At 44.4% G+C, this 25,625-nt stretch overlaps 1 protein-coding gene across 4 annotated transcripts in view; it reads right to left on the reverse strand.

Moving 5' to 3' along the window:
- The window catches only part of Slc22a23 (solute carrier family 22 member 23), a 182,036-nt gene that overhangs the window by 113,026 nt on the left and 43,385 nt on the right, over window positions 1-25,625 (reverse strand). For all 4 annotated transcript variants that reach the window (XM_076859136.1, XM_076859140.1, XM_076859139.1 and 1 more), the window contains one exon: window positions 24,121-24,275. In XM_076859136.1, the coding sequence (XP_076715251.1) occupies window positions 24,121-24,275 (155 nt within the window). The remainder of the gene's footprint in view (window positions 1-24,120; window positions 24,276-25,625) is intronic.

A 25,625-nucleotide genomic window follows, 5' to 3' on the forward strand; every position in this document is an offset into this window, starting at 1 on the left:
GATTGAACCTCACAACTGACAAGATTATTAGAGACTAGCCTTCTCCCCTGCTGTGGTACCTAATTGTGTTAGTCCCCTTAAAAATCTGTGGGTTTCTTGGAGAAGTCCTCTGAGGACACAGCTGTGCTCCGTGATAGCCCTGGTTGAACCAGGAGCCAGGGCATTTCTGCCCACCTTGTTATAGGGCCAACATATGGGCCTGCAGCTGGCCCATATGCAAAACAAAAGCTCCCTGTCCTGGACACAAATGGCTTTCCTCGGGAGCTTCTGTTGCTAGGACAGAGGCATGTATTGGAGCTGGAATGCCAGGAGGGGAAATTTGGTCATCTCTCTCTCTCTTTTTTTTCAGCTCATTTTGTCACAAAGAACATCCACAGAGTAATTGGTGAGGCTGCCAAGATGGTGTGACAAGCACCCCACCTCTGAATTTAAGCAAGATGCAGCCCAGTGACACATAGCTCGCTCTGAATGACACAGCTTTCAAGTTCTCCTTTAAACACTCATCCCTACTGATCCCTGAAGAAGAGGTTTTTATGGGACCTTCATAACTAACACCTTTCCACGCTCTTTCCAGGTTTTAATGACCTGGCAAGACAGATTTATTAAATGACCCAGCTCGACATTAGCTGAAAACATCCTGTGGCAGCCCCTTCAGCTCTGCTAGCAATCCATCAGGAATTTAGAAACCTGAAGGGGGCGGGGGGGGGGGGAGGAAAGTATTTAGGTACAGGTGGTTCAAGCAGGCACTGCAGGAAGGCAGACAAACCTTAGCACTGAAAGAGACAGGAAAAAGAAAACCTCACTATTCCACTTACACCATGCACAAAGCTAACATCCAGGAATTCCACATCAGAAACTTGCTTCTCCTTTGTCATTCCAATACGTTCCCTTGTTTGGAGATGGTGAGGAGGGGCTCCAAATAAAGCAGCCCTAGGAGGCTCCTGGTTCTTCTAAGGCAAGCCTGTCCATTCTACAGAGGAGGCTGGCACCGCCTGGTCACAGCCATCTGCAGGCTGGGGGCTCTGAGGACACTTGTTCCTCGGTAGCAAGGCCAGGCATTGTTGGGGAGAACCTGTGAGCTCAGAGAGGCCTTTGAGGATTAACCCTCTTGTTTTACAGATGAAGAAAGGGAATCCAAGACTGTTGATAACCTGCCCAAGGGTAACCCAGCCTGCTGGTGGGGGAGGCAGCAATGGGACCAGGTTACCTGCCACCCAGGCCACTTTCTCCCCTCTAGGACATTGTCAGAAGACAGTGGAGGTCTGCGTGCTCTGCCTGCCTTGACCCAGGCCCTTGATGTTCTTGTTCATCGTATACAGACCTGGAAGCCACACAAAGAAAAAGAAAATGCTGGATACCCCAAGGACAGGGAACAGGGTCCAGACCTTTCTGAGTCATCATTTAACCACCATTAGGCTTTACAAACAATGGCCCATGCACGACTCTTTTCTCACCTGACCCAGTGTTTTACCTTAGTATCTTAAAAAGTCATCTTTTGAACAATGTTAAGAGAGACACAGCTAGGCCCAGGGTAAACAGCAGTGTACCTGACAACACTTATTCTCTGCTCTTCATTTCTGGGAGTCCATTTGATGGGGAAAAAAAAGAAGTGACTTACTCCTAACCTGCAGACGCTGTGTCAACTGATGAAGGTGAACTCTACCCATGAGAAGTCATGCTGATATCAGGGTCCCCTCTACGATGCGATGACCACGTGGTGTTCCTCCCCCAAACTTTGACACAATCCACACGGAGGGACATTTTTCAAAATATGGACCCTTCACAATCCTGCCCTGGTTACAAGTGCCAGAATCACAAAAGCCAAGGAAAGACTGAGGAACTGTCACAGATCAGAGGAGACGTGACAACTAAGTACAAGAAGAGAGAAAGGCCATGAGAGGAACAGCTAGTGAAATCCTAATAAAGCTTGTAGCTGCGTTCGTAGGACCATAGCCGTGTGACTTCACTTGGATAAATGTACTTGACGACTATGTAAGATGGTCCCCGTAGGGGACGTGGGTGAATGAAGGGCACACAGAAATCCTCTGCATTACTTTTGTTAGTCTCCTGTAAGTTAAAACTTATTTCAAAATAAAAATGTTTTAAAATTGTGAATAAAAAAATAAGTATATCTGTCTTGCATTAAGAAAGTTAGCTGGGTGCAGTGGTGTATACCTGCAACCCCAGTGGCTACAGAGGCGGCGGAGGCAGGAGGATGCCAAGTTCAAAGCCAGCCTCAGCAACTTAACAAAGCCCTAAGCAACTATGCAAGACCCTGTCTCAAAATTAAAAATCAAAAGGGCTGGTTTGGTTAACGGACCCCTGGATTCAATCACCACCAGTACCAAAAAAAAAAAAAAAAAAGAGCTGAAGAAACCCAGGAATTGTCAATTGTCAGCTTCTCTGAGTAAATTCTCTCAGGTGGCTTTGAGAGTGAAGATAAAGAGGTGGTGGGGAAACTTGCAGGTGGAAAGCCTTAGTGTTCCTTAGTGCTCCACCACAGCCTGTGCCACAGGATTTATTTTGGACTAACTCCCATTACCTGAAAGAGAAGCTCAAGGAGGCACCTGGAAGAATGCAATTTTCCTTAATTTTCCTTACCGGTTGCCCTAATGTCCAATCAGAACCTGATGTCCTCTGCTTCCTCCTCTTGACTCTGAATCATTTTGCACATAATCCAAATGGTCCTTGACCTAGAACTAGGGGGAGGCTAAGCCTCCACAGAAATGCAACAGGGGATTCACTTAACATGTGAATGAAGGCAATTCACTCCATAAATATATTTTGTATTTGGTGGGTGGGGATCAATAGGTCAGATGAGAGTCCTGGAACCACAGAGCCCCACACACCCTCAAGCAGGGAGAAATGTAGTTAATAAAAACAACAGTGAAAAGTGTGTTCAGATCCCACTCATCAGGGTGGCTGTTAGCAAACAAAAACAAACTAGAAAGAGTGTTGGTGAGCCTGCAAAGACACTGCAGGTTTTGTACACTGTTGGTGGGAAGGTAGAACGGAGCTGTCATGGTGGAAAGCAAGTAGGGTAGTTGCTCAAAAACATAAAACCAAAATTGTCATGATCTAGCAGTCCTACTCCTGGCTGTGTATTCAGAAGCACTGAAGGCAGCATCTTGAAAAGATATGCACACTCACATTATTATTATTGACCACAATAGCTAAACAGTGGGCACAACCCAAGTGTCTATCATAAAATTAATGGGGAAAAATGTGACATGTACAAACAATGGAATAGTATTTGGCTTTAAAATGAAGGAAATCCTGTCACAGACTACAATGTGGATGAACTTTGAAGACACTTTGCTCACTGAAATAAACTGGTCCCCAAACGACAAAACGCTATAGGATGTCACTTAGTTGAGATACCTAGAGTAGTCAAATTCATAGAGACAGAAAGGCAAATGGTGGTTGCTAGGGGCTGGGGTCAGACTTGTTTAATAGGTACAGAGTTTCAGTTCTGCAGGAGGGAATGTTTCCAGGGATGGATGGTGAGGACGGTCACCCAGCAATGGAAATGTACTTATCACTGTTGAATGGTACACTTAAAAGATAATTAAGATGGTAAATTTTTATGCTATGTGTTTTCTACCACAATTAAAACTTAAGTGTATGCAGAGAACTAGAGTAGGAGGCTGTGATTAAAAATCCAAAAAGTGCAAGCTGGTGAATTCTGAGTGAGCAGTCAGGGAAGGCCTCTCCGAGCAGGGAGTGGGGAAGAGGAGGGCTCCGTTCCCCCCTCAGGGTCTCCTATGTCAGCTGCTCTCTAACTTCCCCATGTCACCACCTGCTCAGGCTGTTTTCCTGCAAATGCCTCTTCTTCTAGCCCCACGAAGGCCTATGCTCACCAGGTGATGGGTTTAATGTATGTATCTGGCTGAGGGCCTGTGCAGGAAAACGTACAGGGATGAGGAGGTCCCCGTTCCCGACTTTCCAGAGGATCAGAATCTACAAAGCAAAGCAGGCATAGGAATAAAGGGTGCTGGTATTTGCATTTCAAATTACAGCCAGCACTTGAAATCTATCAGCTAACACCATACCTGCTGGTGGAGAATAACTTCACTAGAACCAGTCTCAAAGATCTGTTTCTCCTTGTTACCTTTTTTTTGCTAACGTTGCAAAATGATAAACCCATCCTCAAAATAAATTAATTAATTAAATTAAATAACACTCTGTCAGTGAAAGGATAGGCTAGAATACAAAAGTGACATAATTAGTTTGTTTTTCAAAAATGGCTCTGGTTGGGCTGGGGTTGTGACTCGGCGGTAGAGCATTTGCCTAACATGTGTGAGGCCCTGGGTTCGATCCTTAGCACCACATAAAAATAAATAAACAAAATAAAGGTATGAAAAATAAATAAATAAAGATATTGTGTCCAACCTCAACTAAAAAGAAAAAAAATGTTAAAAAAAAAAAAAAAAAAAAAGCTCTGGTTTTGGATGAAATGAGCAGACTTTTCCTGGCTGGGCATTGCTGGGCCAGATGCCACCATCTATCCATTGGCTCCTTGGGAATAGCAACCAGCTGAGAGCTATAGTCAAGGCGAGGAATGGATCTCTCTCTACCACCTCTGGGCCTCCTCATATCCATGACACCAAGGAGGAAAAGACACCAAAAAAAAAAAAAAAGGTCAGGACTGCCTGGAGATAAACTCAGCCATCTCAACTAAGTAGGCTCAGGTCACAGAAGATATTAAATCAGTTTTTAAACAATGCCCCCTCCATAAGAATGCAGAGGTATGCATTGCATCCCTCTTCCTGACTCATGTCCCTTGTCTCTCCCTCTCCAAAGTCTAGTGAAGTCCTAGTGCAAACCAAATGTATGTGGGTCAAGAATTCTGTTCCCATCTCCTGTGGTCTTAACCCATAGGACCTCCCATGAAAAGTCCCCAAGGCTAGAGTGAACTTTGGGGCCCAGAGTTCTGGGGTGTACTCAACACTCTCTTGCAGGTTTAAATGTTATCTAAGGAACAGCCTAGGGCAGGAATGAGCCATACTGGCTCCGTTTCTCTCAGTGTCTTTTACTTACCAAAAGTTAGATGACCCTCAGCATTTCTGAGCCTGGTGTGTATAAGCAGACCGGGAGCAGGGATAGCAAATGTATTTTATTCCACTTTCTTCATTTTCTAAATATTAGTTTCAGGTTCTGCCGGCTTAAATAACATGCTGCCCATCTGCCAAACCACTGGCTTACAGAAAAGCCAAGGACTGCTGCGGGAGCTGAGCCCCACCTGCAAGCCCACTCTGTGGCAGGCGTGACCTGGGACACGAACCTTGTTGCTGGCCCCACACTTTCAGGGAATCTGGTGAACTGCATGGAAGGAATGTAGAGAAACCATACCCTGACTCTTTGCAATGATGAGAAGTTTCTCAGACTTACCAAAACAACTCTGATGAGATTTCTCCCCCAGCTTTTAGTGCTGGATTACTCATGTATCAAAAATTCCTGGGCTGTGGATGTAGTTCATTGGTAGATGCTTGCCTTGCATGCACAAGGCCCTGGCTTCCATCTCTAGCACCATGGGGGGAAAATGCTGAATTAATAGAAAAATTCTTGTTGGACATCTACTGTGAGGAGGAATGTGCTATGTACAAAGGATCCAAGCTCAGCTGCATCTTCTCAGGGAGCTACAATGAAACTGAGAGCAATGACACATGGGAGATCCACCAGTAGTGTGGTAAGGAAAAGGAAGACAGAGACCTCAGGTTACACTCACCATTGACCCTTGCCCCCTGCTGTGCTCATTAAAACACAATTTGCACACGAATGTTCTTACCAAGTCATGAAACTTATTCTGACTGACATCAACTCATAATCAATAGTTGTAGGATATGACTGTGCAGTCAGTTTGGAATTCAACCAACTGTTTTGGAATCCAACCCAAATCTATCTGGGTCATGAAGTTTTTATGAGACATCTCAACATGTTCCTCTATGATTCAAAACTGTCTATGTGACAATAGCAGCAGTCCGGTTTCCGCATTGCTGATATGATGTGATAATAGGATAATAATATGGAATTCTAGCTCCTTTTCAGCTTTAACACTTTCTAATCACATTGGTACATCTATTCTGTATTACTGGGTCATTGATTGCCATCATGTTCCATGAAGTCATTTATTTACCTATCTAGCATTTAGGTACCTGTCCTGTGCCAGGCACAATCTAGGCTAGAGATATAGTGGAGAACAAGAACCATTAGTTACCTGCTTTCATGGAGTAAGTATTCTCTTGAGTGGGTGAGTAGCATGTACAGAGACACGAATATACACACCAATGAAAGTAGGGTAGAGAGAAATTAGACTAGATAGTCTGAGAAAGCTTCCCAAGTCTCATTTAAGCAGAGATTGCAGTGATCAGATGTGGATGGGTCTACCAAAAAGTCTGGGGTGGAGAATTTAAGTACAAGAAAAGAAGCGTGCAAGAAATCCAGGGAATAAGAGCCGAAAGGCCCAGTGGGCTAGAACATGCTATGAGTCTAAGGGTCTGATCCTGTAAGGTTATCGCAGGCCACAGCAAGGCATTTGGAATGAGCAGTGAAAACCACTAGAGAATGTGGCAAAGACCACCTGTCACTCCCCAGGACCTACTCTCCCCTTCTTGCTATAGGCTTGCAGCTATACAAAATAAGCCCACCTCCCCAGTACCCCTAGTCTTTGGGGGTACACACACAGGCTACTGTTTTCTGGCCAAAGGGATGTAAGAAGTGTTTCCTGAGACTTCTGAACAGGGGGTAGGAGTGTTCCCTCCCCCTCCTCCACTCCTCTCTCCTGGCTGCAGTACAGAACCACAGAAGAGGCCTGAGCCTCAGAGTCAGGAGACAGTCTTAGCAGCCTAGGCTGACAGTGCTGAGGGTAGCGACAAATTCCCCTTTGTTTAAATTCCTATTGTTCTGGTTTCCAGTGCTTTGCAAGTAAAGCGACTGCTGAACAAGACAGGCAGTTTGAAGTAGGAGAGCAGAAGGTCTGATTTGTGTCATATGACTGTCACCCTGGTTGTCAGTGGAGAAGGAGCTGCTGAGGTGTGAGGGGGAAGCAGGAAGATTAGTTAGGAAGGTTTCACCACTAGTTATCCAGGCACGAAAGAGAAAGCTTTGCCTCAGGGAGTTAAGGCAGAGGTGGAGCAAAACCCAGCGGCTTGAATATAACTTGCAAGAATTGCCAGGGGACTTGCTGATGGAGGGAGAGACAGGAGAGGGTGACTTACACATTCCCTGGTTGACCCACCACATTGTCATGGGGAAGAACAGCTCTGAGGATGTGGGAGGAGGGCTCTTCTTTGGCCACACTGAATTTGACATGCACACTGGATGTCCCAGTGGGACTCAGCAGGGAGGGCCAAGTGGGTGATATAAATTTGGGACGCTGGCATCTAGAGATATTTCATGCCATGTGTTTAGTGGAGCTGACAGGAAGAAAGTGTGGATGCATAAATGGGAGCCACAGATGCAGCCTTCTTACAGAAAAGGGATGAATAAAACCAAGTGGGTGTGGTGTCATGAAAGCAAAGAAAGGGAACTAGTCAAACTAGGTCAGAAGCTGCTGAGAAGTCAGTTAAGATAAGAATAAACTGCTGGAGCCTTTGGCAGCTTGGAGGGTGTGGGTACTCTTATCAAGATCACTTCCAGGAGCAGTGGGACAAGACGCCTGAGTGGACTGGGGGAAGGATGGAGTGAGGCACTGGAGGGGATGCAGGGAGCTCAGGTTTGGGGGCAGTTTTGCTGTGAGAGGGGAGAAATGAAGCTACTGTCTGCAATCCCATTTGCTGCCCATAGTGGTCCTATCCAGCACGGGAGTCATTAGATGCATGTGATTGCTTCCATTTAAATGAACTAAAATGAGTTTGAATAACAAATGCAGTCCCTCCATCACTCCAGCCACATCTCAGGTGCTCCACAGCCACCTGTGCCCATGGTTAGAGGACTAGACACCCCAGGGAGAGTGAATTTCCCCACTGCAGCAAGTGTTCTTGGACAGCTCTGGCCTCAAAGCTCCCCTAAGAAATCATGTATTAGCCAGGTGCTACAGCTCACACCTGCAATCCCAGTGACTCGGGAGGCTGAGGCAGGAGAATCATGAGTTCAAAGCCATCCTCAGCAACTTAGAGAGGCTCTAAGCAACTTAGTGAGACCCTATTTCTAAAAAAAAAAAAAAAAAAAAAAAAAAAGAGAGAGAGTGGGGATGTGGCTCAGTGGTTAAGTGCCCCTGGGTTCAATCCCTGGTACCCAAAAAAAAAAAAAAAAAAAAAAAAATCATGTATTATTTTGGTTTGCTTTGCCTCCTTAGACTATGTAAGACAGAGAATGGGAGAAAAAGTAAAAGACTGTGTTTTCCTGTTTGGATCATGCTATGGTTTGGATATGGTTTGTGACCACCAATACTCACATTGAGGTTTGATTCCCAATGTAGCAGTATTGGGAGATGAGGCCTTTAGGGGATGAGTAGGTCATGGGCTTAATGCTCATGAATGGACAGATGCAGTCTTGCAGAAGCTGTCCCTCTCACAGGACTAAAGTAGTTACCAGGAAAACCGGCAGTTGTAAAGCAAGCCTGCCACCCCTCCCCATCACCCTCTGGCACATGACACTCTCTATTCGGCTTCTCTGTCATAAGGCCCCTACCAGAGACTGAGCAGATGCTGACACCATTCTCCTGGAATTCTAGAATCATGAGCCCAGACCAACCTCATTTCTTTATAAATTATCCATTCTCCAAGTTTTCTATTTGCTTCAATAACTTAGAGGTGTAACTATCGTTGGTCTCATGGCTTTGTCCAAATTCTTCGGGCTCGTGTTTATGAACTCGGATGATAACTTCCAACACTTGAAGAGATCAGAAACCTGCACCTTTTCAGAAGGTACCCAGGGGAAGGTATTTATTTATTTGGGGTCCTAGGAATTGAACCCAGGACCTCATGCCTGCTAGGAAAAAGTGCTCTACCACCAAGCTACATCCCCAGCCCACGATTTGCAGGTTTGTGATTGTTCTTACCTTCATTCAACCTTTTATAAAAGGGGATAGAAACAAGCCTCTCAGCCACTGGGAGGTAGCTCTACCTCTCCCTCTACGCTCTTCTCTCCTGGGGCTCCAGATCACACCAAAGCAGCTGCGACGGAATGGAAAAGCCAACTGTGCAAACATTCACTTCCCCAGTCACAAGGTGGAAAGGAAAAATGCCAAAGAAAAGAGCTTGGGAAAACAGCCAAAGAGCAATGGCTCCCTGAAGAGAACATGAAATAAGACCCAACAGTGACGGCAGGAAGGAAACGGGAAATCAGATCCAACCATGCTTGGGTCAGAGAAGACCACTGGGCTCTGGGGTAATGACTACAAAGGAAAAGAGGGGTGTGAAAGCTGCAGCCTGGATGGCCTGGGAGGGGCACTCTGTCATTCAGTAAACCCTTTGAAGAACAGGATTCGGGCATCAGAGAGCAGCCTAAATGCCCTCCCCTAACTCCACGTTCACATAAAAGTTCTCACAATCATTGCCCCCTGTGGTTGGTGGGTGCCATTGGGGTAGGAATCAAGAAGCCTACAGGATACGTGGGAAAACTGGACAAGGATTCCCAAGAAGAGCTTCTTTTCAGAAACAAAACTGCCAAGAGGATAATGTTGGTGGTAAATGTCACGTTGGGAAACACAGACTGGATGAAGAGTTCTCTATTTAGCTTTCTCTAGAAAAAGCCTTGTGCATCAGGGGGACTATCAGGCTAAACTCCTTAAGGTGCATGAACCGGTTCCCTTTCATGGCAGCCCACGGGACAAAAGGGGATGAACTCAGAATTATCTCCCCAAACACAGGACAGAACACAGTCTTAGCACGTTATCTTCTCCCTCATGAAGCTGGTGATGGTTCTCTATGATCTGTAAAGACCCAACACGTTATGGCATCCATGTCCCTCTAGTCCTGGGTTCCTTCTCTGTCCCATCTGTGCACAGCCCCCCATGGTCACTCCTGTGTTCCCTGTGGGTGATGAGGCCAGACAGCCACAGGGGAAGCCACACCATGAAGAGGCCAAGGGAGCAGTCAAAAAGAGTGGGTCAATGGGGTGAGTCTGGGCTCGGGGACACTGGTCCCTGAAGAGGGATGGGAGGTCTGCGGCCCCTCACAGGTGAGTTTTTGACAGTCTCTATGGTTCTTAAATTTCATGCTGTCAAGTGAGTGAAAATCTTGGTCTATGTTAACACAGGCATGATGGAGACTCTGGATGAGCTGTGGACATAATGACGATGAATGTGGACATAAGATTTCAGCGACCACTCACATTTATATCTGTATTTACGCTCACCAAAAGCCAGTGTCAGCATGACTGACAGCAAAAAAATGCAGGTTTAACAGGGGGGTGGATAAAGTCACAGAAGAACGGAGCCCTCGCGTGCACACCACGGCACAGGCACCATCAACACCACCGAGCCCAGATGTCAGGCTGAGGACCCAAGACCATCTGTCTCTGTAAAGGCCACTTCATTAGCAGGGAGAGAAACAGGAAACAGGCTGTAACGAATGTTTCTAGTCTCTGTTACAGCCATAAGTGGACTAAATGCCTATTTAATTAATACTTTAATAATGTCACAAATCTAACTTTATCTCAAGAGATGGAGACAGGTTAGCAGAGCCATTAAATGACATCCCATTACAGTAAGTAACTGAGGCTCACTCAGGAGTGGGGAAATACATGACATTTGAGAATTCTGTGCTGCCAAAACCTTAAAATCATTAATGTCATTTTAGATTTAAAAAAAAAAATTATGTGAAAAGGCATCAGGTAAACTCCCATTATTTATATCAAAATGCCAAAATAGATTAAATAAAAAATTGACTCTAAAGCTAGGCTCTTCTGCTACTAAACCCAACAAGGGTGAATGGGTAATTCTGTTTCAGGAAAAGACCATCATCCATCACATGAAAGCCTTATATTTGAATCATATTGGTTTTGAAATTGTGTGTTGTTAATATTTTGGTTTTATAGCTATTTGGAAGTTGCAAGAACTAATATAAATTCCTTAGGAGATGTTTGCACACATTTCAATAATATTATAACAACATATTTTAACTCAAAGAGAGAGCTGTTAGAAGTGACATAGCAGTGACAAACAGGCATTGGAGCCACGGAGACTTGGGTTTGAACCCTGGCTCCTCTACCTCTTTGTGTGTGGCCATGGGTAAACTTTGTTTTCCATTTGCAAACTGGGGATAACAATTGTGCTCATATCATAGGCTTATTGGGTGGGTTAAGTACCTATAGCACTCAGTGGTGCCAAGGTACCGGGGACTGATTCAGTAAGCGTTAGCTTTTGCTTAATGGCTTCACTAGCAAATTAAACAAGGTCCAGGGATTAGAAGTGTCCGTTTCCTTAACTGTAAAACAAGGCAATTAATAGGATGCATTTTACTTGGTTAATAAGAAATTTAAGTGTATCTATATATGTCAGTATATACGTGCATATAACTTAGCAGAGCACCTAAACTTAGAAAATGCTTAATAAGTAGCTATTGTTATCAAATCCCCATCATCATGATAGTCTCAGTTCCTCCTTAAGAGCAAAACAGTGTTCATCTGTTCAGCACCCTGCCATGGCCTGCTATCCACAGGTTGGAGGGCACAGAAAGGGCGGTCTCAACCCAGATTCTTCTCAGCTCCTATACACCTAACCCCAACATGGCAGGACTTGTAGATGATTCTTTCTAAAAAGAGATAGAGGAGTGATATAATCCTGCTTCATGCACGGAGACCAATTAAACTGTGAGAAAAGGACAGAGGATGGAGGGCCATGGCTCTCTGGCAAGCACTTCCGGTTCAATAAGGATCATTACGCTTCCCTTCTCGAATACAAAGAAGCCGATACCATTTACCAAAGAGAACAAGGTAACATTTATCCCACATTTTACTCCATTCTAGGAGGCCTTATTTGCCCTGGAAGCCCCAGAGCTTGAGGGTCAGGACCTCTCAAATGAAGACAGCAATGCCAGTTTTACAAATCAAATTGATGGCAGGGAAAAAGCCAGAAATCCCAAGTCACACTGGAACTGTAGCAAAAATTCTCTCAATATTATGTAAAACAGATATGAATGGGGAACTGAGCTAGAGCGAGGCAGCGCTTAATTCCTCCCCTCCCCCCATGCTGACAACCTAACTTTGGTTTGGAGGAAGATCTGAGTCCTTTCCCAGAATTGACACAGAGCAAATATCAAGCAAGACATGCTTTCAAAAGGCATAGGTTAGAAGGGACACAAGCATCAACTTGGCTTTTGAACAGGAGCAGGTTGGACACAAAGCACCCTATTCTACAAGAACCATCAAAGACCCTGCAGTAGCAACACCTCTCAATGAGAGAATCATATTTTCAGTTCTCCGTATTCCATGCTGGAAGTTCAAAGGTCCTGTGAGCTACCCTTCTCAACTGGGCCCATGATCCGTCTTGCACACCTGACCTTCTGCTCTGTCATGTGAGGATGTGACCCGGGGAGCATCAGCCTTAGCTGCAACCCTTCCTTCCCCTCTCAGACTCCTGAGGGTTGGTTTCTATGGAGGTAGAGGTCACGGCTTTAAAACTGCCTGGAGACCCCAACTCTGACTTCTCCATTAAATCACAGAAAGGCCTGGATGCTGGGTCCGGGGCTCATTTGGCCCCAAATATTTGCTAGGTCTGATATGTTCTTAGACCAGCAAGTGGAGGGTGGTTTCCAAATAGCTTTTCCCCAGAAGAGTCACTTGAAAAAACATGAAAAAATTGAAACTTTTCCCATTCAGAGAAAGGCCCCTCATCTAGCAGCTCTTCAACACATTTTGGGAGCAGACATTCTGAAATCAACTACATCGCAAATAGGGCCCACCATCGTCCTCCCAAGAAGGCAATCAAAGGGCACAGAGTACAGCAAACACATAGGACCAGGCCAACAACTGCCTTCCAGATAAGGAGCAAGTTCCAGGAGTTCACACTGAAACACAGAGAAGGACTGGGGATGAAGCTCAATGGTTTGCCTCCCATGTACACACAGGCCCTAGGTTTAAATCCCCAGCACTGCAAAAAGACAAAAATAAAAACACAGAGAAAATGTACATAAGCATTTTTTCTAATACCCAGGGAAAGGGAAAGGAGAACTTTATGAATATATCCAAGTCCTGAAAATGGCTATCAGTATTCTATTTCCTTAATACTTGTCTTAGCAATTAACAGAGCATTTGTGAGAGACGGATACTCAGGTGATCTGATAGAAGAGTCAGGGTCCCCTGGAATGATTTGTCCAGGAGAATTTTTTTTCTAGAGTTTATTATCCTTTCCAATCTCTGAAGTGGTTAGGACTTTTCAAGTGCAGTGTGTGGAGCTCTGAACGGATGCTCTAAGGGAGGTCATTTATTAAGCAGGCCACTGGAAAACAATTATGAAGTAGAGTCTCACTCCCCTGCCACCTAGCCAGCACCGTTATTTTCCTCTGACTCTGCGCTAGCAACTCAGTCCAGAGTTTCCTTTTCACTGGCATTTCCCAAGCTTTCTGTGAGCCCCCAAATCCCTCGAAGGCCTGAGCGAAGAAGAAGGGTTGATTATCTCAGTGCAGGATTCTTGCTCTCTGCAGAGTGGCGTCCATTCAGCCCATCACATCCCTATGGGTGCACAAACACGGAAACATTCACCAATGTTTCTCTGGAACTTCATAGCTTATGGATGTCAACTGACTCATCCTCTCAACCCTCAGCAAAGTCTTTCAGAGATTTAAAAAATATATATATTGACTAAAAGCAGTGAAGAGAAACTCATTCAAGATTGCAACTGGTGAGTGTTGTGGCTTGGATCACAATCCAATGTAGACTCTACCCCAGCTCTTCCTCAACTACTGTCATGTGAGCATGCACACCCATGTGCACTTGGGTGTGTGATGAAGAGAAAGAAGGCATCATGGGGAGAGGACAATCATCTCTGACTTGACTCAGTGAAATGTCGAATTCCTCCCCATTAAGGCATGGGGATATGATGCTTCAAACAACTCATTATTGAGTTGCCTTTCAATCCATGTTTTCAACCCAGTACAAATGAACATATGCCAATCTCAAAAAAAATCATTTTCTTGCACCACGATGTAGATGCATCACTGAATGGTGTACACTTAAAAATGGTGGAAATGGCAAATTTTATGTTATATATATTTTGTAACAGAAAAATAACTTTCTTTTTAAAATACTTGATATAAGGACAAGACAATACTCCTCTGGGACTTAGGTGAGTTAAAACCTATGCTGGAAATAATTTATATTGTATATATCATGGCACTGAATCAATGTGACCTTTGCCACAGTTGCCTCTGACCTATTAGATAATCATTGCTACATCCAAAGGACATTTTTCAGAGTCTTGCATCATTTGACAACACATTGACCCCTTCCTTGGCCCCCAGTTGCCAACCTATTCTGACATGCCACTGACCACTCAAGCCATTCCTTCCTGTCTTGCTCAACTGGTTTTTCTACCTCCACCTTTTTTTAATCTCATGCTATAAGGCCCTGGGTGATCTTAGTTATTCTGGTAGCCTTAAGTGGCTACCTTTACTCTGAAGATCCACAGACTTTGCTCCTGAACTTCTGAATAGCAAATCACCTGCTAAAGCAATACCCACAGATCCCCTGAAGATACCACCAACTTGCCATGCCTGAAACAGAAGTCATCATTCTCTCCCCTCTGCAACCCCCACAGAGGAAAGGGAGCGGCCAGTAGCTTCAACCGGCCAGTACCTTCAACTGGTGGAAGCTGGAATCAGAATACCTGGGCTGAATCTCATGCTTCACATCCATCCAGGGACCCAAGTGGGCCACCTGGTCATTCTGCCCTTTCTCTGCTCTTCAGTCCCCTAGACAGTGGACTCTAACTCCTTAGAGTCTCTCCTTGCCCAAGGTCCAGCCCTTCCTTCAGGCTCTTCCCCTTCCTCACCTAGATACAGCGATAGCTGCCCAGCTCCTGGCCTGGCTTCTTCCTCGGCCTCCTGACCACCATGGCCTGAGTGAACCCACTAAAGCATGCTTCTAAAGGTTTTCCTTTCTTGCTTGGGGTCCTTTGGTAGCCTGACACTGTGGTCAGGAAGCACACTGTTGTGTGTCTTTCCATTGTCCAGGCTTTGCTATGCTAGACTCAGGCTCCGCACAAGCCCTAATCACCCACAGTACCCACAATGCACTAGGCTCAGCCAAATTCTAATGACCCTCAGTACCCAGAATTCACTGGGCTTCAGCTAAAAATCTAGTGATCCACAGTACCCAGACACACTAGATTCTAGCCAAACTCTAATGACCTGCAGCGCCCAGAATACACTAGGGTCCTCCAGCCTCTAAGAACCTACTGGGAATAACAAACACAAAACTCATGGCTCAGGGGTCTCTTCTGATGCCCTCGGTCCAATCAGAGCCTGTCCGTGGATCTCTACTCGCTGAACTCAGTCCCAGAAGGCAGGAAGACATGTCTGCCTCTGCATCTTTAGCATATGACAGTGCCCAGCATTTATTATGCAATCAAGTGACAAGCTGTGGTTCTCTTGGTACCTGGTAGGATCTCAAATGTTTGCCAAGCAAGCCAAGAGAGGTAGCACTGGTAATACCAGCAACTTGGGAGACTGAGGGAGGAAGGTTGTGAGTTTAAGGCCAGCCTCAACAACTTAGTGAGACCCTGTCTCAAACAACAAAACCAAACAGGGCTGGGGATGTAGCTCAGTAGAAAAGTACCCCTAGGTTCAATACCCAGTGCTGGAAAAAAAAAATTGTTTGCCAAGTGTTGTGGTTTGGATATGAAGTGTCCCCCAAAAGCTCCTGTGTTAAGGCAGGAATGTTCAGAGGTGAAATGATTGAATTGTGAGAAGTATAAACTCATCAGCCGGCCCCAGTTTGAATGGACTGACTGCATGGTAAATGTAGGCACGTGGGGTATGGCTGGAGGGGCTAGGTCACTGGGGGCATGCCCTGGGAGGGGGCATCTTCTCTGTGGCCCCTTCCCCTCTCCCTCTTTTTCCAGAATGCCATGAAGGAGCAGCTTCCCTCCACTATGCCCTTCTGCCGCGATGTTCTGCCTCACCTTGGACCCAGAGCAAAAGATTCTGCCGCCCATGGACTCTAGCTCTGAATCCATGAGCCAAAATAAACTTTCCCTCCTCTAAGTTGTTTTGGTCACAGCCATGTTAAGCTGACTAATACACTGAGTAAATGAGGGCAAGAGAAAGTGCTCTTCTGTTTCCATGTGGGTCACCAAAAAACAAAACGTATACAACTTGAAGCAGAGCTCATCAGGCATGATGCACTCATTGCTTTCTGTTCAACACCAGGTAAGTCGCGTTTCTCTGCGTGCTCTCAGGCAAGATCATGTCTCTTCACAAACAGTGGGTCTTGGCAAACCCAGTAACGACTTTACTTCCCACCCAGTACCTTTGGATATTTTTTTTTTTAAGAGAAAGAGAGGGAGAGGGAGGGAGGGAGAGAGAGAGAGAGAGAGAGAGAGAGAGAGAGAGAGAGAGAGAGAGAGAATTTTAATACTTATTTTTTAGTTATCAGCGGGCACAACATCTTTGTTTGTATGTGGTGCTGAGGATCGAACCCGGGCCGCACGCATGCCAGGCGAGCGCGCTACCGCTTGAGCCACATCCCCAGCCCCATCCTTTGGATATTTTTAAGGAGTCTTGTGCTCTTTACTTGCTTGCAAGGTGATTGATTCATTTCATTGCTGGGAGCCATCAGCCAAGTAGGTATGACAAATTCCTTGCCAGCTTACTCCCATGCTGTCTAGAGGAAGGACTTTTGAAAGGTGACCTTGCTCAAGGACCAGGGCAGGATCCGTGTTTAGGGTGTTCCCCCTTTAGAATAGGGCAGTTTAGCATAATAGGAGAGTAGAGTGTTTCCCCTTTAGAATAGGGCGGTTTAGTATAATAGGAGATTAGGGTGTTCCTCTTTTGGAATAGGGCGTATCCTGCTGCTGAGTTCCTCTTGAGTGCTTAGGGTCAGACAGTATATTTTTGGGAGACAGAAGCCCATGCGGAGTGGATTTGGGAGAGAGTGAATTAGGGCAGAGTAGTGGATTTGGGAGTGGATTTGGGCAGAGAACGTGGATTCCCCCAGAGCGTGTTTGTAGACGGCCGGTGTGAGTTCGGGAATAAAGAATTGCTGTTTGAATCTACAAGCTGTGTGGAGACTCGTGATTTGTGCCCAGCCAGAGACTGCGGCATTTCATCTTTCTCATTCTTCTTTCAAGAATGAAAACAAAACACCGCCAGTCCAATATTGAATGAATACCTGAAATTCCTGGATTCCCTCTTCTAGTCATCCCAGCTTTTAGTTTTGCATCCCATCCTGTCTTTCCAGATGGGAAAAAGAAAATCCCAGGGGGTATAATAGGATTCCTGGAATATATCTGCAAACTCAACAGGCAAATATTTGGTAAGAGAGAAGAAAGGAGTTGGGGTCAGTGAGGGCAAGGCTGATGACTTGAGGGCAGGATCTAGAACCCCGGGGAAAGCGAAGCTGTTAACCATTAATCCTACCCTATCTCTGCATCTCTTCCCAGGTGGCCTTTGTATCTACCTGATGCAGTGTCACACAGAGAGCAAGAAAAAAAGTTCACCAAAGCTAGTTTTTAGTGTGAAATTGAGGAAGGCACAAGTGTGGGACCACGCACCTCTAGTTTCATCTCTACGTGAAATTTCAACAAGGGAGGGGGCTAATGGTTGAACTTAGGATGCTAAAGCCATGGGATTCTAAACTGGGATACAGTGGGGCCCAATAATTTTCCATTTGCTTCTGTTTCCCACCTTTCTTCTCCATGAGTTATTCTAGGAAGGGTCCCCATGTTTCCCATGGAACGTGGTTTGAAAATCCACCCGCTGATTCCAGAGAGGGAGATGAGAGCTCAGAGAGATCAAGCCATCTGTCATGGTCACAGCCAGTCAATGGTGGGAAATCAGATCTCCTGATTTCCAAATCTTTCCACTTCCTGGTTTAGGATAGTGGACAGTTTTGTTTCAAACCAAAGCACATGCACCATTAAGATTTCAGTCTGGGAAAAAACCTAGACCATAAAGTATGTGCAATTTAATAACATCCTCCTCTATGTGGGGATGGCATCCAAATATTCTTAATTTAAAAATATCCAGCTACCTGTATCTGCTGTTTATTTCCCCCCCTCTGATTTTGAGACAGACCTATCTTTACCCAATTCAAAACACCCAAAGAAATAAGCACTTTGATGTCTTTCTATCCATTTAGGCAACATATGCATGTTTTCTTGCCCTAACTTCTGGGAAGAAGACTAGGTAGGCATGGGGGTCTCAGTGATGCCACTGGCCACTCTTCTTTCTCAGCCCTCATCTTTCCATTTTGAACATGCAGGTGAGACAATATGTCCGTACATTCCCTATAGGCATACACAGATACTTGCATTCTTTTTCAGAGAAAAATCTATAAAAAGTCAGATTTTAGATAACATGTAAGTAGGGACAGAAAGACAGGTCTGAATAACGTTTATTTGCAGGATTAGTAAACTTTGAGAAAACTGAGTCCTCTGTGGCATGTGTGGCCCTTGCTCCACTGTCACTCACTAGCCATCACGGCATCCCAACTCCCAAGGGACCGGAACTCCATCACCAGGTGCTTCTACTCTCACTCACCAGCCCCTGCAGATGCCAGCAGCTCTGTGTGCTCAGAGATGGGATTAGAAGGGAGACAGGGTGGTAGAGGGAAAGTGAGCCATTCTTTTTTTTTTTTGCTTATAAATTGGCTCCTTTGCTTTTCTCAACTTGCCTGTGGAGTTTGTAATGGGTTTCCAGTGACGGAAACAAGAAATGGAGAGAGACTGATCTGCTCTGATTTCCCAGTCACGCCCTCTTTGAACCTGGGTCAAACCAAAAAAGAAAGAAAGGGAGGGAGGAAGGAAGGAAGGAAGGAAGGAGGGAGGGAGGGAAAGAAAGAGAGAGAGAGAGAGAGAGAGAGAGAGAGAGAGAGAGAGAGAGAGAGAAAGAAGGAAAATGGCTTCTCTGAGGCCATTCTTTAGTAGAGCTGGTCCCACCAGGTGAACAGGGTCTCACCCACAGGATTTCTGTGATGGAGAAGGGCAGGCAGGGGAGAGAGAAACAGACCCACCAAGCACCTTACTGAATGTCATGCAAACGTTTGCTCCCAGGAAGGAAGAAGTGAGCCACATGGTGGCCAGAGCCACGCCTGCCTGACTGCACAGTCTCCATTCTTTTCGTCCCCCACAGGGACAACACGCTCTATGGAGCCCTTTGGCTCAGTCTACTAAAAAAATATATCTTACAGCACAACGGTGATGCTTAACCATCCTGTTGATGAAAATAGGTCCCCAAATTTTAGGCAGTTTACACAAGGCCATATAATAAGATAACACAAGTTCTGGGACTTCAGAAAAACAGAAGTATAAAAATATATAGGTGAGTAAGCAGAAAAAAGCCACCTCACATCAGCACATCAGAAATTATTCAACCACTTCAATTGAGAGTCTAAAACCCATCAGGTCATGTGAGAAGGAGAACACTACCTGACCCAGAGCAAACTCAAGATTTTTTCTGAGTCTATTTACCAGCCAAGTCAAGACTTGGCTTCTAATTTGCAAAGTAATCAGTAACTTAGTCATCTGAAAAATTTCGAGTCACTTCCTGATTATGGGTAAAATTTACCCAATTATTTAGGCTGTGTAAGTTGGAAGGAGAGTTATTACAATGAGAACATCTTTGAGAGGAATTTTCAAGAAAATTTTTCATTGCTTTTAGACCAAAAAAGAAAAAAAAAAAAAAAAGTTTCATTTATTTGCCCACACTAAGTAAGTTCTCTCTGCTAGCAAAAGGCATTGTTCATTATTTCAAATTGGGGAAAATAATATGGGCTGGGGGTACAGCTCAGTGGTAAAGTGACTGCCTAGAATTCATGAGGCCTGGGTTCCATCCCTGCCATCAAATAAATAAACGAAATGATATATTTCTCTCTTACAAACCATCATATCATTGACTTCTTTTGTTGTTGTTGGTGGTGGTTTTTTCTTTTTTCTTTTTTTTTCGGGGGGAGACAGGGTCTTCCTATGTTGCCCAAACTGACCTCAAACTCCTGGGCTCAACTCATCTTCTTGCCTTAGTCTCCTCGGTAGCTGGAGCTACAAGTTCACACTACCATGACCAGATGCTTCTTTTGAAGAAAGATACATCTTGGATAATGCTGTGTCCCTTTGCCTATGATATTATAGAATCCTGGATGGGAAAGGGATTCATAGCCCGGTTCACCATGACTGCCTAAATTCAGAAGTGACCATCTCTTTAGTTTTTGATAAGACTTTATTTTCATAAACAAGTGGAAATGTGATCTACTTACTTCTTTTTCTTGGTCTGTGTTCCTTATTGGCTAAATCAAGTGTGTGTGTGTGTGTGTGTGTATTTGGTGTGTGTGTGTGTGTGAATGTCCAGAGGTAATGATAAAATTATAAAATTAAATCATTAAGCCACTGATATAGTCCCAGTGTATTTAATTATTTTAGCGTCTCACGATGGTCTCAGAGATATGCAGGCAGGAACCTCTCCTGTGGCCCTGCATAAACTCACTTGGCATGGCCCAGTCTCTGTTGCTACTGCCAATGTACACTTTGCTTCTGTGTAAAGACTTCCGGAGAAGATGCCAACAGTCTCTATTTTATGTCCCAATTACACAACTACTTCTCACTTTGGCAGCTTAAAGAAAACAAAAGTTTAAAGGGTAGAATATTTAACCACAATGTACCTTAACAAATAAATCCAAAGCCAGGGTGGTGGGGGGAATTAAAAAAAAAAAAAAAAAGAAAAACCCTTGGGCAGACTTGCAAGTTAAGCAGAAAACATTCACAAGTCAGCAGCATTTCTCAAAATGACACGTCCACCTTCCTCGTAAGCTGCACGAGAAATCACAACAGCAAGAATAGTTACTTCCCTATTTACATGGCCAAGCATGTGCAAGATTGAAAAAAGAAGGATGTGCAGATCTGTGATGAGAAAGGTCAGGCAAAGGCACTGAGATAAAAACCTGGTTAAAAGGGGAGAAAACTTAGAATTATTAAAAATGTAAGTTCCCAATAATCAACGCCCCAAAGTTTTAAACTTTTCTTTAGAGTTAGGAACTCCTTTACCCCTGTGACCCAACTTATTAATAAATTTCCCTAAAGCAAAACAAATTCTCAAGTTTCACCTAAGCATGCCTAAAAACACCAACAAGCATATGAATTGGAAATTTGTAGTCACCCTGCCCTGTTGACTAGGAGCATCATAGAATAGATATTCTATCCTTTCAAAGTACAGAACTAAAATAAAAAAAATCTTTCTGAACTTCCCGTTCTCCAAACTACCATGATTCAAAAAGATGAGCTACCCCAGCCCAGCCCCCACCCCGTTTCCTACCTTGCCAAGTATGGGTCTTCTGCCATCTCCCAAACAAATCCCCCTAATTTTCATTGTTTACTATCCTCTCCTTGAGCTCCAAGTCACATCCTTTTGCTTTATTTCAATTGTGCTATTCCAGATGCTTTCTTAACTCTGACAGTGGGCCACCGGTTGATACTTGGACATTTTTATGACAATGGCATTTATCATTATATTTGAATGTTAGTCCCACATCTAAGAAAACACAACCATTATTTTCTATACCATATTTTACTGGCAAACAATTGTAAAAGTGCTTACACAAATACATGTAATAAAATAACACAAATGATGGAGATAGGAAAATGGGACAATGGAAACATTAAAGTAGGGAAGTCCAGATGAAACTAGGAAGGGAGGTCAGAACTTCGAGCTGGTATCATCAGGCCCACACATGAATTCATTACATCAGTGGTTGAAAAGTTCTGGCCCACTGGACAAATCTGGCTGACCATCTGCTTCAAAAACAAAGTTTTATTGGAACACAGCCACGCCTATTCATTTACATATTCTTTATAGCTGCTTTTATGCTACAGTGGCAGAATTGAGTAGCTGCAACTGAGACCAAATGGCCCATGAAACCTGAAATATTTATTTGCTGGCCCTTTACAGAAAAAATGTGCCAATGTCCAAGTTATATTATTCTTTGCCTAGGAGATAAAAGCTAAGCAATTTCCTAGGATGAGCACACTCTTTGTATAGTTCTGAAGTAGAAGAGAACTTTCTACTATAGAGCTATTATTTAATCTAATAAAAAGTCTTTAGGATCATTTTTTTAACAGCAAAATAAATATAGCAACAGGTTTCACAAGGCCCATGGCACAATGATGTCATAGACAGTAAAGAGGTTCTATGTAAATCTGAAACACATGAGGTTCAGGTTCAAATCATGCGTGGTCTGGTGTCATTCAGGGATAGTCTCTTGAGATGGCAAAGGCTAGTCACATGTGCAGCCCTTCCCTGGCCCTGGCAGACATGGCTAATGGATCCAGGGGTTCTCTTCTGCTGAGCCCTTCCTCAGAAGTCTCCCTGTTCTCTGGCAGCCTTAAGTCATCCTGCGCACTCGGCATGCAAGATAAAACCAATAAGCCATCTTTGCTGTAAAGCAATTTTTCCTGAACACTGTTGGCTTGGGGGTGGTGAGGCTGGGGTTACACTGTCTGCTAAGTCCCCAAAGCACAGATATTCTATTTTTTTCAAAGTACAGAACTATACCCTCCAATGAGAGTCCACAGAGAAGGACTAGATTGCCATCCTCCCTCAACAATCCGTCTGACTTGGCTGCCCAGAGAGAAGATCCCATCAGACAGTCAGAGAGCAGGGCCAGGAGACTCCTCAGGAAAAGAGCTGTGAGCTGTTCTGCTGCACAGACCCACAGGGACCAGGGCCACAGAGAACCTCACAGGCACTCTGTCTGGAGGCCTTCAAGCCCAGCGCCCACAGAACGGCCAAACACCTAGATCCGCTGACCTTGTCACACATACATTTTGAAATAGTTCTCCAAGCAATGAGGGCTCCAAACTAAACATAAACAAACTGAAAAAGATGATCCCCAAGAAACTACAATTCAATAAAATGTTGGAAGAGGATGTCACAAACACCAATCATGGATTCAGAAAAATATACCTCTAGCTTTTTTTCTACACCCCTTTTTTCCTTGTAGCTAAAAAGCTAGGTCATGAATTGATTATATTTCTGGTGGAACAAAAATTTAGTTATATAAAGAAGTCTTTTATTAGGAATGTTTAAGAGAATTAAAATATTCTTATTTTATCATGATGGAAACTGCTACCAAATCTATACCTGACTCCTACCCATATTGTCAAGGGGAGAGAGGAAGACAAAACATGTCATAAACTATCCTACAATCTTTCCCCAAAGATCCTTCCACTCAGTGACTAAAAAGCATGAAATATCCACCATGCTTGAAATGTTCCTTCTCTTTATTGGCATGTGGTTGTCTTCTAGAAAGTCGACAACGAATAAGTGAAACATAATCACGTTTGACAGAGAGGTAATACAGCCAACAAACATGACGGAATAATGAAGTAAAACTTTCTTAATCCCCTTTTTAAAAAAGCAAATGCTACCAAATCTTGCCATTTATTCTTCTAGAACTAACACTTAGAAATCAATTCCAGATCACTTAAGGTCACCTCTGGGCATGTGAGAATATAGAAAATTTGCACTCCATATGGCCTTAGAGGGGAAAAAGAAGAAGAAAAACAAAAACTCTAAGAGTCAATGCAAATGCTAAGTCCAAACCCTATAGTAAAAGAAATCTAGTATGCTCTTTCAGAACCGAGTGCAGGGATACCCAAGTATGCGCTGGATCTGGAAGTGCACAGAAAATATCAATGCAGAAAATTCCAGAGGAAAGCAAAAGCCACTCCTTAACAGCTACAGGCTGATCCCCGCTTCTCCAAGCCATTGTGCAACCTTCTGTGTCCTATGATGGGCACTGAGCCCAAGCTGGAGGTAAGGATTAAGTAAATGCTGGACAGTATCATCTAAAACAAAAAAACAACAACAAAAAAAACCAACCTCTTTCACAATCATCAAGGCCTCTAAAGTTTGTACTTCTAAAGGGTTGCCAACCCAAACAACCTGCATGCACGATATCTTTCCCAGAGACGCGTAGGCAATGATACTTCTGTCAATTCTTGTAACAGTCGTTGTGAAGGTTTCTACTTACGTAGTGCATACAAGGTGAGAATTATTCCAGCCAGGCAAAATCCTTCGAAGAACCTGAGTGTGCTGAACATTGTCACATTCACTGACAGTGCTACAGTCAATCCAAAGATCAGAATGAAGATGATGGAGAACAGCAGCACAGGCCGCCGGCCGACCCTGTGTAGGGAGAGGGGGAAAGGAGTCACTGTTAAACGGGATGGCGACCTTCCTGAAACCCAGTGCCCAGCAGGTGCTCAGTATATGTTGAATGAGTACTGGACTAAAAGTCTTCATGCTGTCTAGACCCATTTTACTAGATCGTGGACTCCTAGGGACAGAAAGGCCTTCTGGGGACATTTAGCCCAACACCCTTACCCTGGGCGAAGGGAGCACAGATCAAATAGCTACTGGGAAAGGGGATTGAGACATGAACCCAATTCCTGTTGCCGAGTCTATTTCTGAGTATAAACAGGGATGATTCAAAGCAGGAGGAACAAAATCAATAATAACTCCCCAAACATAAACCTTGACACACCCAGCATGAAATGTCTTGAGAAATCTCTGACCTTTGGAACTGGACAGAAAGTCAACATGGGTACGGAGTAAAGGCTGTAGTTATCTTCTCCAGGTTGTTAATCTAAGCCAGGTGCCCGGTCCTACACACAGCCTGCAGAGCCAGGGCCAGGGCAACTGCCAATTTGTTTCAGCTACATGACAAGAAGGTAAGTTTCAAGAGATCACACACTAAGTCAAGACGGCTTGAACTTAAATAACCAGCGTGGTCCTGACAGTGAGCTCCCCCATCAGCCCCCTGGAAGGGCAGCAGTTACAGTAAATTTTTGGATCACGGGGGCCGGCCAGTGCAGGATTGGTGACGTGGGGGCGATGTGCTTTGGGGTGGAGATGAGAGGGAGGATGGAGGTGCCCCTTGGGATGCGGAACTCACTAGTTCTCCATGTCCCCAAGATAACCTTCCATCTTCATTAATTCAATCAGAAATAAACTGCAGCACTAAGTTCACCAAAGGAGTTAATATGTAACACGACCGGCTTGGATCAGAAGGAGAGCTCACCAATGAAGAAGGGAGCAAACAAATTCAGGTCCAGTACCCTAAACACCACGTGGCTTAGCTGAACAACTATCCTGAGCATATTTATGTCAAGGCATCTACGTACAAATAAAATGCCTGAAAAAGGTAAATACAGAGGAACAGAGGTGGAGAGGTGGCTGCCCAGCGGTGGGGGTGAGAATGGAAAGTGGATGTTTATGAGCACGTTTCCACCATCCTTGGAAGGGAAGTGGAACTGCGTTAAACTCAGAGCATAACTCTGTAAATATGCAAAAACTCATTTATTTATGCTCTTTCCATGGGTATTTAAATCATCTCTCAATAAAGCTCTTGAAAAAAATAAAAAGAAGACACTCAGTAAGGAATGCCCTAAGAAAGAGATAGATATAATCTTAAGAAAATATGGGGGGGCGGGGGCAGAAACAACAGGGAAGCATGTCCTTCAGAACTTTCTAAGG

The sequence above is a fragment of the Callospermophilus lateralis genome, chromosome 6 (assembly GCF_048772815.1).
Source record: "Callospermophilus lateralis isolate mCalLat2 chromosome 6, mCalLat2.hap1, whole genome shotgun sequence".
Lineage (NCBI taxonomy): Eukaryota > Metazoa > Chordata > Mammalia > Rodentia > Sciuridae > Callospermophilus > Callospermophilus lateralis.